General features: G+C 40.0%; 1 protein-coding gene across 1 annotated transcript in view; it reads right to left on the bottom strand.

Moving 5' to 3' along the window:
• cacna2d3a (calcium channel, voltage-dependent, alpha 2/delta subunit 3a) overlaps positions 1-15,417 on the bottom strand; it is a 248,553-nt gene that overhangs the window by 44,754 nt on the left and 188,382 nt on the right. The window contains exons 22-24 of the mRNA XM_058785501.1: positions 848-893; positions 640-734; positions 322-415 (exon numbers count right to left, since the gene is read on the bottom strand). Coding sequence (XP_058641484.1) covers positions 322-415; positions 640-734; positions 848-893 — 235 coding nt within the window. The remainder of the gene's footprint in view (positions 1-321; positions 416-639; positions 735-847; positions 894-15,417) is intronic.

Raw genomic sequence — 15,417 nt, 5'->3', positions numbered from 1 at the left:
AGAAAGCTAATGCCACTTGCACCTCACGTGCTTTCAGCTTCCTGGTCGTTACGTCACCCGCCCGTGATGTCTCGCCCATCGATTGGACTGATTACACATATGATTCAGAGCATGATATCGCTGAAGGCATTCCCCTAGAATTTTCTGACGCAGCTCGAGTTCCTGAAGGGGAACAGTAGCTGCTTGGTTAATATTTATTTGAAAAGAAAAGTTGCTTCAGAAGCCAGGCAATATATTACATTGTGATGAAAGATTATAAATATATTTTTGGAATAACATGCACTATAAAAAATGTATTAAGAAAATATTTACTGCTCTTACTCGGATTTATTGAGAGCGAGACTGGTCCAGTACGCTTCCAGTGGTGCTGTGACCACAGCATCAAATAGAACTTCCTGGATCAGATCCTTATCACCTACCAAAACAATCAAGATACTAACAAAATAATTCCCTCCCTCCCCCATACACACATTCCTCATGCTCTAATATCTTTTAATATATCTTCAGCTCTATAATATATATTAAAGAGTTGCTGCCCATCATGAAACTTCTCAATGAAAAATACATAAATATTGGTCAACACAAAAACAAAGTGTAGTCTTCAGAACAAATGTTAGTGTTGATATTCATTCAACTTACACTTCAAATCTGGTTCCCCATTAAAATACATCTTCATGGCATCAATCTGAGATAGGAAATTGTGTTCTGGATGTTCCGCTGTGTTACAGTATGTCCTGAAAAGTCAAACCAATCTGTCACATACAAGCAAACATCAAACACATTCTGTAGACTCCTCAAAAAGGTACTTTAGAGACACTGAATAAAACATTTTAAGATACTACTGTACCATTCATTCGCTAATAAAACATCTGGATGCTCCAAATCATGTAGTCCTGAAACAGAAGAAACATCTGTTTCATGCTGTTGCTTAATGCTGCTTCATTCATACTGTACGTCATGATATAGCAAAGCAGGACATTGTCCTTAAATAGCAATCATCTGGTGATGCGGAACATCAATACTGATTCCTAACAAACAATCAGATCTGCACAGCTAACCTAGGCTTAAAATCAGTAAGAAATGATTGGTGGATAAGAATGTTGTTCAAACATGTTGTCCCCCAACCACAGCCGTAAGCATAAGCCTGGTCTTCTGAAATGAGACGTCTCTCTGTATTTTATTATTAGTCTATTAAATGTTCATGTTCAGTTCTAAAAAAAAAAAAAAGTTTAAGTACTTATTAGTAATTAGGACTTTGACATGTAATCATCTAGCAGTTGTTTTATAGTGCAAGCTGATTGGCAGCTGCTGTATTTGAAGCTAATTAGCTTGATTGCATATAAACGCAATGTTCCTCTGATATTCTACAACCCACGAAGGTAAATGAAAGATCTATATATTATCTTAAATTATGAAACATTATTGTGTAGTATGCATCAATCCTTTCCTTAAATAAAGCAATCAAGTAGGGCTGCCCTCGACTAAAGGTTTTTCTGGTCAACTAGTGGTCATTCATTTTAAGCATAAGTCGACTAATCGCATATTTATTAATAAACCATTTAAATCATAATAATGAGCCTTAATTGCCTACATTGCCTAATAAGCACTCAAGCACACACATAAAGCTTGCCATGGCACACCAGCAGACGTAATGATTATGAATGTGTCAGAGAAAAAGAACAAGGAGGCTGCATTAACATTTTAATAATTCATTGATAAACTAGTGCTTTCTTTGTTCTCGGTTTAAGAGATGAAGTCAGCGACACTGACTCACTATCTCCGCAGTAGTGATGTGCCTGTATGCATGTTTCATATGGATTACATAATCTGAGAATATTTATCTTCCATTTGAATTGTTTCATTTGAAAGTAGACATTTCACTCTCTATAGATATTTATTTTTATGTCTGTAAGGCAAACACACACGGGGTTTCAATATTTTGTGCTCAAGTTCACAGACCGAGACTGCAGAAAGCGCATCCTGTTGCTTTCATTATTTTACAAAAGCGCAATGTTTTGTTATTGTGAGTGCGCACAAATAAACGTAGAGTCTTTACAGATTCTAAAAATGTATTACTCTCTGTATGAGCAGAAATGAAGGAGTATTTTAAGAGCAAGTAAGCGCACCGGCGGCTCCATCTGTCCTGCAGTGAGCGCTACTGTTCAGCTTCCACACTCTGCACAGATACTTCAATAGTGCACATTTCTCTAGGTTAATATTAGATTGAGTGGCCATGTAAAGTTGCTAATACTTACATATTTCAGATCAAAAGCCATATGTGAGGTCGATGAATGATAGGCAAGCGTTTGGATGTCTTGTATTACCATAGACTAGCCGTTAACAATCTGTGTGACTTATACTAAAAGCTACTAATAAAAATTTGACCATTAGGGGGCAGCCCTACAATCAAGCATATATATGAGAATTAAATTCATATTTGTTCGGTAACAATCATACCATATGTCGGCAGCGATAGCCTAGTGGGCAGCCGACATATAACACTGTTGCATTGCGGGCATCCCGAGTTTGAATCCCAGCTCGAGGAACTTTCCTGATCTCACCCCCCTCTCTCTCCCACTTCGCTTATTGCCTATTCTACACTATCCTATCGTAAAACAAGACAAAATGCCAACAAACAAACATAAAAAAACAATCATACTGTATAATGCAAGTGACAATGAACTGTGCTGTTTGTCATAAAAAAGGAAACTTGATTTTGTTCTCATAGCAGTAGAGAATGTTTATGGCTGGCAAATAGTCTCAGTCACCCACCATTCACAGGAGTGAGAAATAATTTGTAAATCTAATTGCGGGTGTTATTTTCTCACATCTCTATCATCTCTTTCAATGAGACATCCTGTTTGTTAATGGCACACATAGAGGCGCATGCTTAGATACGCGGTCGGTTTAGGTCATTAGTTAAATAAAACTTTTATTTAATAGTTACATAAAAGTTAGTTACTGTATATAAAACAGCTCAAATACATGAGTTAAGTCTCTAGATAATGCCTGCCTTTGCTTGCCCAGATTCACATTCAGAACACTACATTCTAAAGGTAACTGGCCATGCAACAAGTAAACATTATCCACTAGCATTACACCTTTCAGCCCACACAAATACAGCTAATAAACACGCATTTCACAGTACTGGTCTTTAAACATAAAATTTACTTAACCCTCTGGGGTCGACAAACGCATATATGCGTTTTGAGGCAGATTTTCCTGATAAGGCTGAAATGAGCTTGAATTACTCTGTCGTTTTTGATCGTACAGATAAGAGCAATACACCATTCGAATCTGTAAGGGGTCTACTTTTTTCTACTTTTTTATTTGTATACACTCATAATAACAACTAAACTTTGTGCTTCTGAAGAATAAAGAAAACAAACAGGGTGCGCTCTCGGTCTTCTCCGTCTCCGCGAACTGTTTTTAGAAACGCGTCACTAAAATGAACTGTAACTCAGCAAATACTTCACACAGAGACATGGGAGTTATATCTATAGAAAGCTTGAAGTGTCTACTTTGAAATGAAGCAAGTCTTATCGAAAACAAACATTCTGTGACGAAGTAATCCGTATAAAACCAACACGATGTTCATTCTGTCCCGTCTGACTCATTATCTCTAATGTGACCCGCCCCTGCGCGCTGTTCATATGTAAATAGCCACGTGGTAAGTGCGCGTGCAAACGCCCAACACAAACAAAGAGGAGGTCCTTCATCGCGGCTACTGTTCGTTTCTGGAAGAAGGCAGCTGAGTAAAGGCAGGATTTCCCTCGAAAGAAGAACACGATTTCACCCAGCAGAGGAGATGAGTAAGTAATGTTTCTTTTTTACATTAGTTACCGTGTTATTGTGACATAAACTTGAACAGATTTACTAACAGTTAGCTGGGTTTTCCCCCAAACGACAACATGATGAATGCTACGCTTCTAAGAATGTTTAGACCATGTTTATTATTAATACTCTGTTCACAAATAGATTTTAATAGCGTGCTAAACAATAATAATTAGTTTCTCAGATATAAAATATAATTTTTTATAGTACAAAGTACATCCTTTTATTGTACAAAGCATGCTTGAGTCTGTGGCTACATAATCATATCATAGGCTACTATAAAATCATACATACTAGACTGTATGACTACAAAATCATAGTTGGGTTTTTCCCAAACTATAATTCCTGACTACAATGTTTGAAATCGTGTAAAACATTTTGAATATGATAGGCAGTTCATTGTATTTAAATTTCTTACAGAGCTATGATGTTTTCATGCTCTATATAAAACAATAAAAGTAATATGAGTGTACACTGTAACATGATGAATGCTACGAGTCTAAGTATGTTTAGTACATGTTTATTATTAATAGCCTACTCTGTTCAGAAATAGATTTTAATAACGTGCTAAACAATAATAATTCGTTTCTCAGATATAAGATTTCTTTCTCTTTTTTATGATAGTGATATATATGATATTTATGACATATATACAGATGTTCCTGATATTAACATGCTCACAAATGTTTTTTTTGTTTGTATTTTGTTGAATCAGATACCAGCACCAGATGTATCCTGATGTCTCTTCAAACTGTTTTCCTCTGAGAGCGCTGTACCAACATCAGATGTTCAACTACACTGATATTCTATGTCAAAACAAGCCCCTTTTCTACTGATTGTTTTTTTTTCTTCTTGAATCCATGGAAAGAAGTAGAAACACTTAAATAAAACACGTAAATATCAGGTATGATTTACTTGTTGAACAGAATCTGTTGCAGGAATGACTCAAAGTCTGTTCACATCTCTGTGGTTAGATCAGTGTGCACAATAATGTTTCTTTGACCTTCATTATGTATGTTTTGATTATACTGTGTTGTAAATAAAATACAAATAATTAAAAAACCTTTTTACAATCTCCTCACATTCTCTCTTACCTGCCTCACAGTCACAGTCACACTGATGGGCCATTAGGGGCCCATAGGGAGGGCCCTTTGTCTCTCAGGTGAGACTCACTTAATATTCATGGCCATTGCCACTCCCGCATATAGACCCTCGATCACAAAACATGTCTTGAAAATTTTAAATCAATATATTGTTTTCTGTGAATGAGTAAGCAGAATGATTTTCACATAATTTTGAAGTAAATATTCTAGCCTACAAGACTGATTACTCAAAAGTCTTGTTCAGGACTATTTAGTGTGGGTTTTATGGCCTTATTTCAGCTACATTTTTTCCCAAAACTTACAAACCACGCATAATATTTTTTCTAAAAATGCAAACATGTACATCCATCTTGGTCACATATTATTGTAGCACAGTTTGTGCTGAATACAAAAATTACATGTTGGTCAATAGTATGTTTTAAACATAAAATTTACTTAAACCATCTGGCCTGCTGAAAAACAGGACATTCGCCCAAAGAGCAAACTGGACAAACGCTTCCTGCATGCTAAGCTGCTACCTCCATGCCGGGCTTTCTGTCTTTTCCCCAATCTCCACACTAAGGTGTCGAGATTGTGGGGGAGACCCTTTTCTGCCTATCCCACGGTTATGAATCATTACAACATTGTGGGACTGATCTATGGGGGCACTGCCTTGGGTGGAGCAGATGCTTGTGGGCTATCTGTCCCCTGAGTCAACTTCTGAGGGCAAGAACGGTGTAGACCTCATCACACGGTTCCCCTCTCTCCTTAGTGCCCTCAGAAGATCGGTCTGTTAACCCTGCCACCTCTGGTGCTTCAGGGCAGTGAGTGCAGTTCTCAGTGTCCTCCCAGAAACATAGCGGCCCTGAGAAGCTTGCATCTTCCAAAGAGGTTATTAGAGCAGTCAGTTCCTTTTTTCCCTGCTGGTCATCTGCTTCAGTGCATCATGCTGGCTATTCACAGCACACCAGAGGTCAGTTTCGAGAGGCTGATTCCCCTAGTAGACTATTTGGCAGTGTGGAAGTATCTGACAAATGTATCTCAATGGGTCCTGCTGACTATAGAACAAGGGTACAGAATCAATTTTGGTTCTCGTCTGCCACGATTCCACAGGGTCATTCCTACCCTGATGGGCCCCGAGCAGGCTCTGGTACAAGTACAAGTTGTTATTACACAACTGTAATCCCAGACTGGCTAGTTTTTTTCACACCCATCAAAAATGTTGGTGAGCTTGTCAGAGACAGGACTCAATTAAAGAAGGACTGAAAGGACACAAAATGCAATGGAATTAATTCTAATGAACAAAGGAAGAAGCTATCATGCCTCCAAGCAATAATAGAACGATGCAATCCATTAATAAATCACAGACTATTATAAGAATGGTCAATCTTCCCATCTTCATCCAAATATGATAATTATAGGCAGTTCCCTGTCATTCATACATTAATCTGTGTTGAAGCAGTTAAACCAAAATGAATCATTCCAATGCAGCAAAAGGCAGATTTTTATGTTGGCAACTAGCCAAAAACAGTCAGCTGTAGGCAAAGTCAAATGGTAGTGTGAAATTCAGAATCAACCTCATGGTAACTTAACTTATTTTGAAGCATAAGGACATGACTCCATCAGTTATATTGGGCATGGATTTCTTAAATTGTTCTGAACTTTATTAAGAGCCAAGTCAGTTTACTGACTGCGTCTTATACTTGTGCTCCACAGGAAGGTGTCTTGTGTTTTGTAAGGACTTTTATGTTGAAATGTATTCTTATAGTTTCCTTTGGTTTATGCATCCTTCCTGTGTTTGGTTTCTGTCTCTCCTTGTCTTGATATTTACTGTGGTTACTGATTAGACACACCTGCAATTACTAGGGATGCCCTCGACTAAAGATTTTTCTGGTCGACTAATAGTCGTTCATTTTAAGAATTAGTCACACTTTTATTCATAAACCATATAAATCATAATAACGAGCCTTTTCCATAGGCTAATAAGCACTCAAGCTTTTTTAAAAGCTTGCCCCAGCACACCGGCAGATATAATAATTATGAATGTATCAGGGAAAAACAGCAAGGAGACTGCATTAACATTTTAATAATTTGTTGATAAACGAGTGCTTTCCACACGAGTGCTCTCCATATATGTTTTCATATCTGTAAGGCAAGTATACATTTACATTTAGTCATTTTGCAGATGCTTTTATCCAAAGCGACTTACAATTGGGGAATACATAAAGCGATTCATCTTGAAGAGGCAATCCGACAAACGAAGTGCTTGTAACACCAAGTCTCAGGCATTGTTTAAATAAGTACAAGCTAGCAAGGGAAGGAATAAATAAAGAGAAAGAGATTTTTTTTTTTTTTTTTTAAGTGTAGGGTGAAGTCAAGTAGTGTCGAAAGAGATGAGTTTTCAGCTGTTGCTTGAAGATTGACAGGGATCCAGCACTCCGAATAGGGGTGAGAAGATCATTCCACCAGCCAGGAATGGTGAACGAGAATGTTCTGGAGAGTAGAGGTCTTCACGGGTCCAAAAATTCGTAGAGACCTGTAAATGTGCTGCACTGAAGCGACCCGGACCCATGTTTTATTTGAAAGTGGGACCCGAACCCGTGCAGACCCGAGAAATGCCTTAAATGTACTACCCGGACCCGACGCGGACCCGACCATTATTCGAAACTTGGACCCGAACCAGGCTGGGAAGACACAGACCCGACTGCACCCGATCGGCACATATTGCACAGCAAACTGATATTAAGTCAATAACAAGTTGCGAGAGAAAAAAATATTAATAATTCCCTTACTACTGTTAGTAGCCTTCTCCCTGACTGTGATGCATACAAACCTCCTAGCAAATACATTTCCATCCATGTTGGCTGTTCGTTCCTCTCTTCTTCTTAATCCACTGATTATTGCTTTAAAAGTCTACTTGCTGTCACGGTCAGTGACGGATGACTAATGCAACTTCGCAGTTTTTTTTTTTTCTCCATCTGGAGTCAACTTCGACTGTTGCGTTTCCGAAACAATAACGATACTTTTTGTTGGTTGTAATAAAGACTCTAAGCAATTATTTTTTAGCAAAAAAAAATATTTTTTTTTTCCCCACCTTATTTCCCGCTCACAATTTTCTCATCCTAATTTTACAAACTGCAAGTTTGCAGCACACAGGCGTGCTGACTGACACTGATCACTGGCGGGTGCGGTGTTCTCCGATCGACTCGGGTATTACACACAATGTTAAACAGAACCGGGACCCGAAGTAATAGATTGGGACCCGACCCGGACCCGGCTGACCATTTAAAATATAGACCCGAACCCATACGGGTTCCCTGAGGTCCCGGGTCCTCGGGTCTCGGGTCCTCCGTGAAGACCTCTACTGGAGAGTGATTTTGAGCCTCTTTGTGATGGTACCACGAGGTGTCGCTCACAAGCAGATCTCAGACTTCTGGAGGGGATGTAGATTCTTAATAGTGAGCGCAGGTATGCGGGTTGCGACTGGTAGCCAATGCAATGAGATAAAGAGAGGTGTAACATGGGCTCTTTTGGGTTCGTTGAAGACCAGTCGTGCCACCGCATTCTGAATCATTTGTAGAGGTTTGACTGTGTTTGATGGAAGTCCAGCCAGAAGAGCATTGCAGTAGTCCAGCCTAGAAATGATAAGGGCCTGGACAAGAAGTTGTGCAGCATGCTCCATCAGAAAGGGCCTGATCTTTCTGATGTTGTGTAGTGCAAACCTGCAAGATCGAGCAGTCTTTGCAATGTGGTCTTTGAAGGTCAGCTGGTCATCAAAGATTACACCAAGATTTCTGACCGAAGTTGATGGGGTAATTGTTGATGAAACTAACTGGACCGTGAAGTCATGCTGTGGAGTCGGAGCGGCGGGAAAGACAAGAAGCTCAGTCTTTACCAGGTTGAGCTGAAGGTGATGTTCTTTCATCCATGTTCTTTCATCCATGCCGAGATGTCTGCCATTGGATCCTCTGGTTGAAAAGAGAGATAGAGCTGTGTGTCATCAGCATAGCAGTGGTAGGAGAATCCATGTGCCTGTATGATGGGACCCGGTGATGTAGTGTATGTGGAGAAGAGGAGGGGGTCCAAGAATCGATCCCTGAGGAACCCCAGTGACCAGTGTATGTGCTTTGGATACCTCTCCTCCCAGGCCACCATGAAAGACCTACCAGTGAGATAGGATTCAAACCAGCGAAGTGGAATTCCAGCGATGCCTAGTGATGAGAGGGTGGACAGGAGTATCTGATGATTGACAGTGTCAAACGCGGCAGATAGATCCAGCAGAATGAGGACTGATGATTTGGAATGGGCTTTTGCAGTTCGCAGGGCTTCAGTGACCGAGAGTCTCAGTTGAATGGCCACTCCTGAAACCTGACTGTTTAGCGACCAGTTTGTTGTTCTGTGAAAGAAACAATGAGACCTGGTTGGAGACAACACGTTCAAGTGTTTTCGCTATGAATGGAAGGAGAGAGACAGGTCTATAGTTCTCTATAAGAGAAGTGTTTAATGTAGGTTTTTTGAGCAGTGGGGTTACCCGAGCCTGCTTGAACGCAATGGGGAAGATGCCTGTGAGGAGGGATGTGTTCATGATGTGTGTGAGTGGCGGTAAGAGTGTGGGAGATATTGCTTGCAGAAGGTGCAAGGGGATTGGGTCAAGAGGACATGTTGTAGGATGGTTGGAGAGGAGAAGTTTGGATACTTCAGACTCCGTCAGGGGACAGAATGAGAAGATGGGAGTTTTAGCAGTGGATGTGGTTGGTTGGGGGTCCTTTGTGCGTGGAGGTGAGAACTGATCACTGATCGATCTAGTTTTGTCTGTGAAAAAAGTTGCAAAGTCATCAGCTGTAATAGAAGTGGTGGGAGGTGGTGGAGGGGGACAGAGGAGAGAATTAAATGGTCTGAAGAGATTACGCATGTCTGGAGCGCTGTTGATCTTGTTGCGGAAATGTGAGGATTTGGCAGTGTGGACATCAGCAGAGAAAGATGAGAGCAAAGACTGATACCTACTCAGGTCCGACGGATTGTTTGATTTGCGCCATTTTCTCTCTGTCGCTCTGAGTGTAGTCCGATGTTCACAAAGAACATCAGATAACCAGGGGTTAGAAGGGGCAGCCCGTGCTGACCTAGAGGAGAGAGGACAGATGTCGTCTAGACAAGAGGTTAAGGTAGAGCATAAAGTTTCAGTAGCTGCGTTTACATCCAGAGATGAGAAATGGGTAGGTGAGGGAAGAGAGGAGGATACTACAGAGGAAAGATGGGAGGGAGAAAGGGAGCGTAGATTTCGTCTAAAAGTAACTGGTAGGGGGGTTGGTGGCACACGGGTAGCAAAATGTAGTGTAAATGTAATGAAGAAATGGTCCGAGATATGTAGCGAGTGTACCAGAATGTTATCTGCAGTACAATTGCATGTGTAAATTAAATCAAGTTGGTTGCCTGATTTGTGCGTGCTAGTAGTGGTAAGGCGATTGAGATCAAATGAAGCTAGGAGTGAGTGGAAGTCTGTAGCATAAGGCTTGTCTAGGTGAATGTTGAAATCACCAAAGACTAAGAGTGGAGTGCCATCCTCCACGAAAGAGGACAACAACCCGTCCAGCTCCTCTAGGAAGGTGGCTAGAATTTGGCCAGGGGGACGGTAGATTACCACAATCTGGAGTTTTATCGGAGCTGATAAAGTAATGGCATGAGATTCAAATGAGTTGTAATTGCATAGGGTAGAGCGGGTTGAGTATTTCCAATTGTTTGAAATGAAGTGAGAGAAAGAGAAATTAGTAGAGAGAGCAGCTGGGGTTGCTGAGTCTTCTGGACGAATCCAGGTCTCAGTCAAGCCCAAGATGATGAGCGTGGATTTTAAAGAAAAGGCAAAAATGAAGTCAGCTTTGTTGATGGCTGACTGACAATTCCAGAGACCCACAGAGAAAGCAAGAGGTGTAGTGGAAGATGTAGAGATAGGGTGTAGGTTAGCAGGATTACGTTGCCGTCTGCGTGTGATCTTAGAGCGTGGTTGAGAGAGAATCGGAATGTTTTGGAGACACATGATAGAGGTAGAAGGAAAGAGGATAGGAAAGCAGAGTGTGTGAGGGAAGGAAAAAAGATACTTAAGTGTGTAGCTCGGTGTCGTTCCTCGGTTAAAGTCACACAGGAAAAAGTCACAGGTCTTTACACTCGTCGGTCTTCACACAAGGTGGCTGAACACGACGGCTGAGCACTTCCGTAGACGCTTCCACGTCAGCCCGCAGACCTCAAACAAATACACAGTCTAGAGTGAAAAAAAGCTGTGGCCGCCTTTAATTAGCACAGCCACCAGCCTAAAAGCAGAATAGAAATAGGTAGGAAACAAAATATTATTTTCTAGCAGCAAGTAATTAATTTAAACAACAGAACTATGAACAAGTATTAAAACACTTACGTGCTGCCGTCCGTCTCTTCTGGTGACTAATCGACTTCTCCCGGGGTCTAACAGTGCCCGAGCAGTTTAAATAGTTTTTACAGTCGCTGTGGCCGCCTTTAATTAGCACAGCCACCAGCCTATAGCAGGGCCAATGGCTCAAATCGAAACTAACACTTCGCACTTAAGTGCAGGAAAGGAGTTTAAGCTAAAGGGGCAATTATTATAATTACCAGTAAGTGCAATCAAAAATATAAACCACAACGAAAAAGCAGAATAGAAATAGGTAGGAAACGAAGTATTCTTTTCTAGCAGCAAGTAATTAATTTAAACAACAGAACTACGAACAAGTATTAAAACACTTACGCGCTGCCATCCGTCTCTTCTGGTAACTAATCGACTTCTCCCAAGTATACACAGAGTTTCAAAGTGACGGGCTCAGAGACGACAGAAAACGCATCCTGTTTGCTTTCATTATTTTACAAAAGTGCAAGGTTTTGATGTTATTCTGAGTGCACACAAATAAACGTAGTGTCTTTACAGATTCGAAAGATGTATTACTCTTATCTGTATGACCAAAAATGACAGAGTATCTTAAGAGCAAGTGACTACACCGGCACCTCCATCTGTCATGCAGTGAGCGCCAATGTTCAGCTTACACACCCCGCACAAACACTTGAACAGCGCTGCTACTACATACATCTTTCAGATCAAAAGCCATATTTGAGGTCGATGAATGATAGGCGAGCATTTGATGTCCTGCCCGTTTATTACTTTATTGCCACATAGACCAGCCATTAACGATCTGGCTGTCACGGACTGCGTAACTTCGTCAGTTCTTGTGGATTTTTTTTTCCTGAATGTCATTCATTTTCTTTTCTTTTTCACCTTTCCATACCCACTGTAGTGGACAGCACATTCCAGGGCCAAGTTTATGGCAGGGCCCCTCTCTGACCACAATAGTGGACAAAGGTTTGCTACATTTTGATTTGATTGGAAAGTACAGGACTTCCTATTGGTCAAAATGCAGTTCCTGCCTTTCACCCACCTTACTTTTGCTTTACTTACTTTTAGTAATTTAGCAGACACTTTTATCCAAAGCGACTTATAAATGAGGACAATGGAAGCAATCAAATTCAACAAAAGAGCAATGATATGCAAATGCTATAACAAGTCTCAGTTAGCTTAACGCAGTAGACATAGGTTTTTTGGGTTTTAAATTATATAATAAAAAGAAAACATAGAATAGAAAAAGATTAGAGAAGCTAGTGTCAGAGGCCTTTTTTACTTTTGTTAATCGTATAATAAATAAAAAGAAAACAAATAGAATACAAAAATATTAGAGAAGCTAGTGTTAGTTTTATTTATTTATTGAGAAAATAAGCAGTTAGTAAATGAATAGAGTGCAAGTCTAAAAGGGGCAAGTGTTACAGTATATATATATATATATATATAAAACAATTTATATTTTGGAAAATTTGAGTATATGGAATGGAATGAAACTTGATTATATGGAATGAAAGTTTGAATATATTGAATGAAAGTATGAATATAAGGAATGATACTTGAATGTATGGAATGAAACTTGAATATATTGAATGAAAGTCTGAACGTATGTGTCACGGAATGGGAGAGACGGAGACTCAAATGCAGGCAGACGGGGTCTTTTATTTATAAATCACAAAAAAAAAAAACACACACAACTGAAACCACCCCAAAGGGAATGGGTGAATGGGCATCACCGCCTCGGGAGGATCGTGAACGGGCACCGCCGCTTCGAGAACATTGTGAGCGGCCACCGCTGCTTCGGGAGATTCGTGAGCGTGGATGAGGGTGCTCTCTCCAATCCCCAGCCCTGGCCTGAATTGAAGAGGTCTTCGGTGTACTGCCCGAAGGGGCGACTGTCTTGTGGGCAGGGATGCGCCCCACTGGCTGGGGTTTGGTTCCTCTGTCGCCCGGGAGCTGGGTATAAGAAAATTCCCATTGCCTCTGAGTCTTCAAGTGGTTCATTTGTACTGTTACGGGATGGGATGAGCAGACAAACGGCGGGCACCGCGGCCTTGGGAGGATCGCAAGCGGGCACCGCCGCCTCGGGAGGAACGCGAGCGGACACCGTCGCTTCGGGAGGATCATGAGCGGACACCGCGGCCTCAAGGGATTTGTGAGTGGACACCACCACCTCAGGGAACTGTGAGTGGACACCGCTGCCTCGGGAGGATAACGAGTGGACACCGCCTCAGACAGAAATCACAGGCATAAACCGGAATTGAATCCAGGAGATAGTGACCTCTGGTGGTGAGAGGGAGAAACGCAGGGCCCGGACTCCTGACAGTATGGAATGAAACTTGAATATATGGAATGAAACTTGAATATATTGAATGTAAGTATGAATATATGGAATGAAACTTGAATATATTGAATGAAAGTTTGAATATATGGAATGAAAGTTTGAATATATGGAATGAAAGTCTGAATATATAGATTAAAAGTTTGAATATATGGAATGAAAGTTTGAATATATGAAATGAAAGTCTGAATATATAGAATAAAAGTTTGAATATATGTAATGAAATTTGAATATATGGAATGAAAGTCTGAATATATAGAATAAAAGTTTGAATATATGGGACGAAACTTGAATTGGGTGGATGATCGACATTAAAGAGTAGGGATGCACGAAATGAAACATTTGAACCGATACCAATAACCGATAAGTTCACATTTTTATATTATAATTTTCATATAATCTGCAGTTTGTGCACCCAGGAGAATACAAAATCTAAGATGCACTGATGAAACTGATATTTTAGTAGCTCTGGCCTAACTATAATAGCAAACATCAGTCCTGACTCTTCAAATGTTTTTATTTTTTTGTGTAAGGCACCACAATACTTAGTAACAGAAATGGTTTAACAGAACTATGACAGAAATATGCTTTATCTGCAATTAACAACTCATTAACAACAAATTTATATTCAAACATTTCATGCATAAAGAACTGCATCTATTCAACCTTTGTAGTGCATGAGGATGAGGAAGTTATATAGGGACTTTAAGCAACAGCTGCGAATGGAAGGCTACGTTGACCGGAAGTTAGCTGTTACACCGCCGTAGCCGAGAACATAAAAATCATTAAGCAACCTAAACAAGACGGTACAACGTGGCATTCAGTCATTCATTTAAATACAAATGATGGATTAAGAGGAGGATGTTTAGGCAATAATTACATTTTTCTCTTCACATATCTTTAGTCTCGCAGACATATCTTTGTACAAACGAAAAAAACCCCGTTAAAATTAGCTTAAGTTTAAAACATAATCAACACAGGTTAAATGAAAGACTAATGGTAGAATCGTATACTGATGGAATTAAATGGTATATACCATAAAACGCAACATTTAACTACATAAGCTGTCACGTTGTAACGACTACGGCAAAACAGCTGTTCTCCCGTAGTAGACGGTTACAGTAGAATGCCACGAAGTAGCAGCTGAAGTCGCGAACGCACAATATGACGTTGGAATGCCGTTGCCGTTCCAGCAGTGGAGGCTGCTTAAAGTGCCTAATTATTATTTTCTTTTAATACAGCTTCGCCGCGATGACGACCTTTCAAGTGAGATATAAGATTTGTTGTGTTAAAACTTGACACCTTTTTTCCTCGGAATCCTTGCTCAACATGCGTTGCAAATAGCAATGGTATTGTCAAAAGACTAAAACTAAATCAAAATACTGTCAGAATTAACACTGTGTGAAATCTCTGAGATGATGGGATATTAAGATGATGGGATGTACACTCCAAACTGTTTTTAAATAAATATCTTTAAAAGTCATTCAATTCAGAAAACTATTGCTCTTATAATTAGATTAGATTAGATTAGATTCAACTTTATTGTCATTACACAAGTACAGGTACAGGGCAACGAAATGCAGTTTAGGTCTAACCAGAAGTGCAATAGCAGCAAGTGCAGTATATACAATGGTTGAATAAGTGCAGGACAAGGATATGTACTGAATATATGTATAAATATATATAGAAAGATGGTTATTAATATAAACAGAATTTACAGGTGAATATGTATAGTGAATAAATATACAGATGGCTATTACTATAAACAGAAT

The sequence above is a fragment of the Onychostoma macrolepis genome, chromosome 08 (genome assembly GCF_012432095.1).
Source record: "Onychostoma macrolepis isolate SWU-2019 chromosome 08, ASM1243209v1, whole genome shotgun sequence".
In the NCBI taxonomy this organism is placed as follows: Eukaryota; Metazoa; Chordata; class Actinopteri; order Cypriniformes; family Cyprinidae; genus Onychostoma; species Onychostoma macrolepis.
This window is presented reverse-complemented; position numbering and strand designations above follow the sequence as displayed.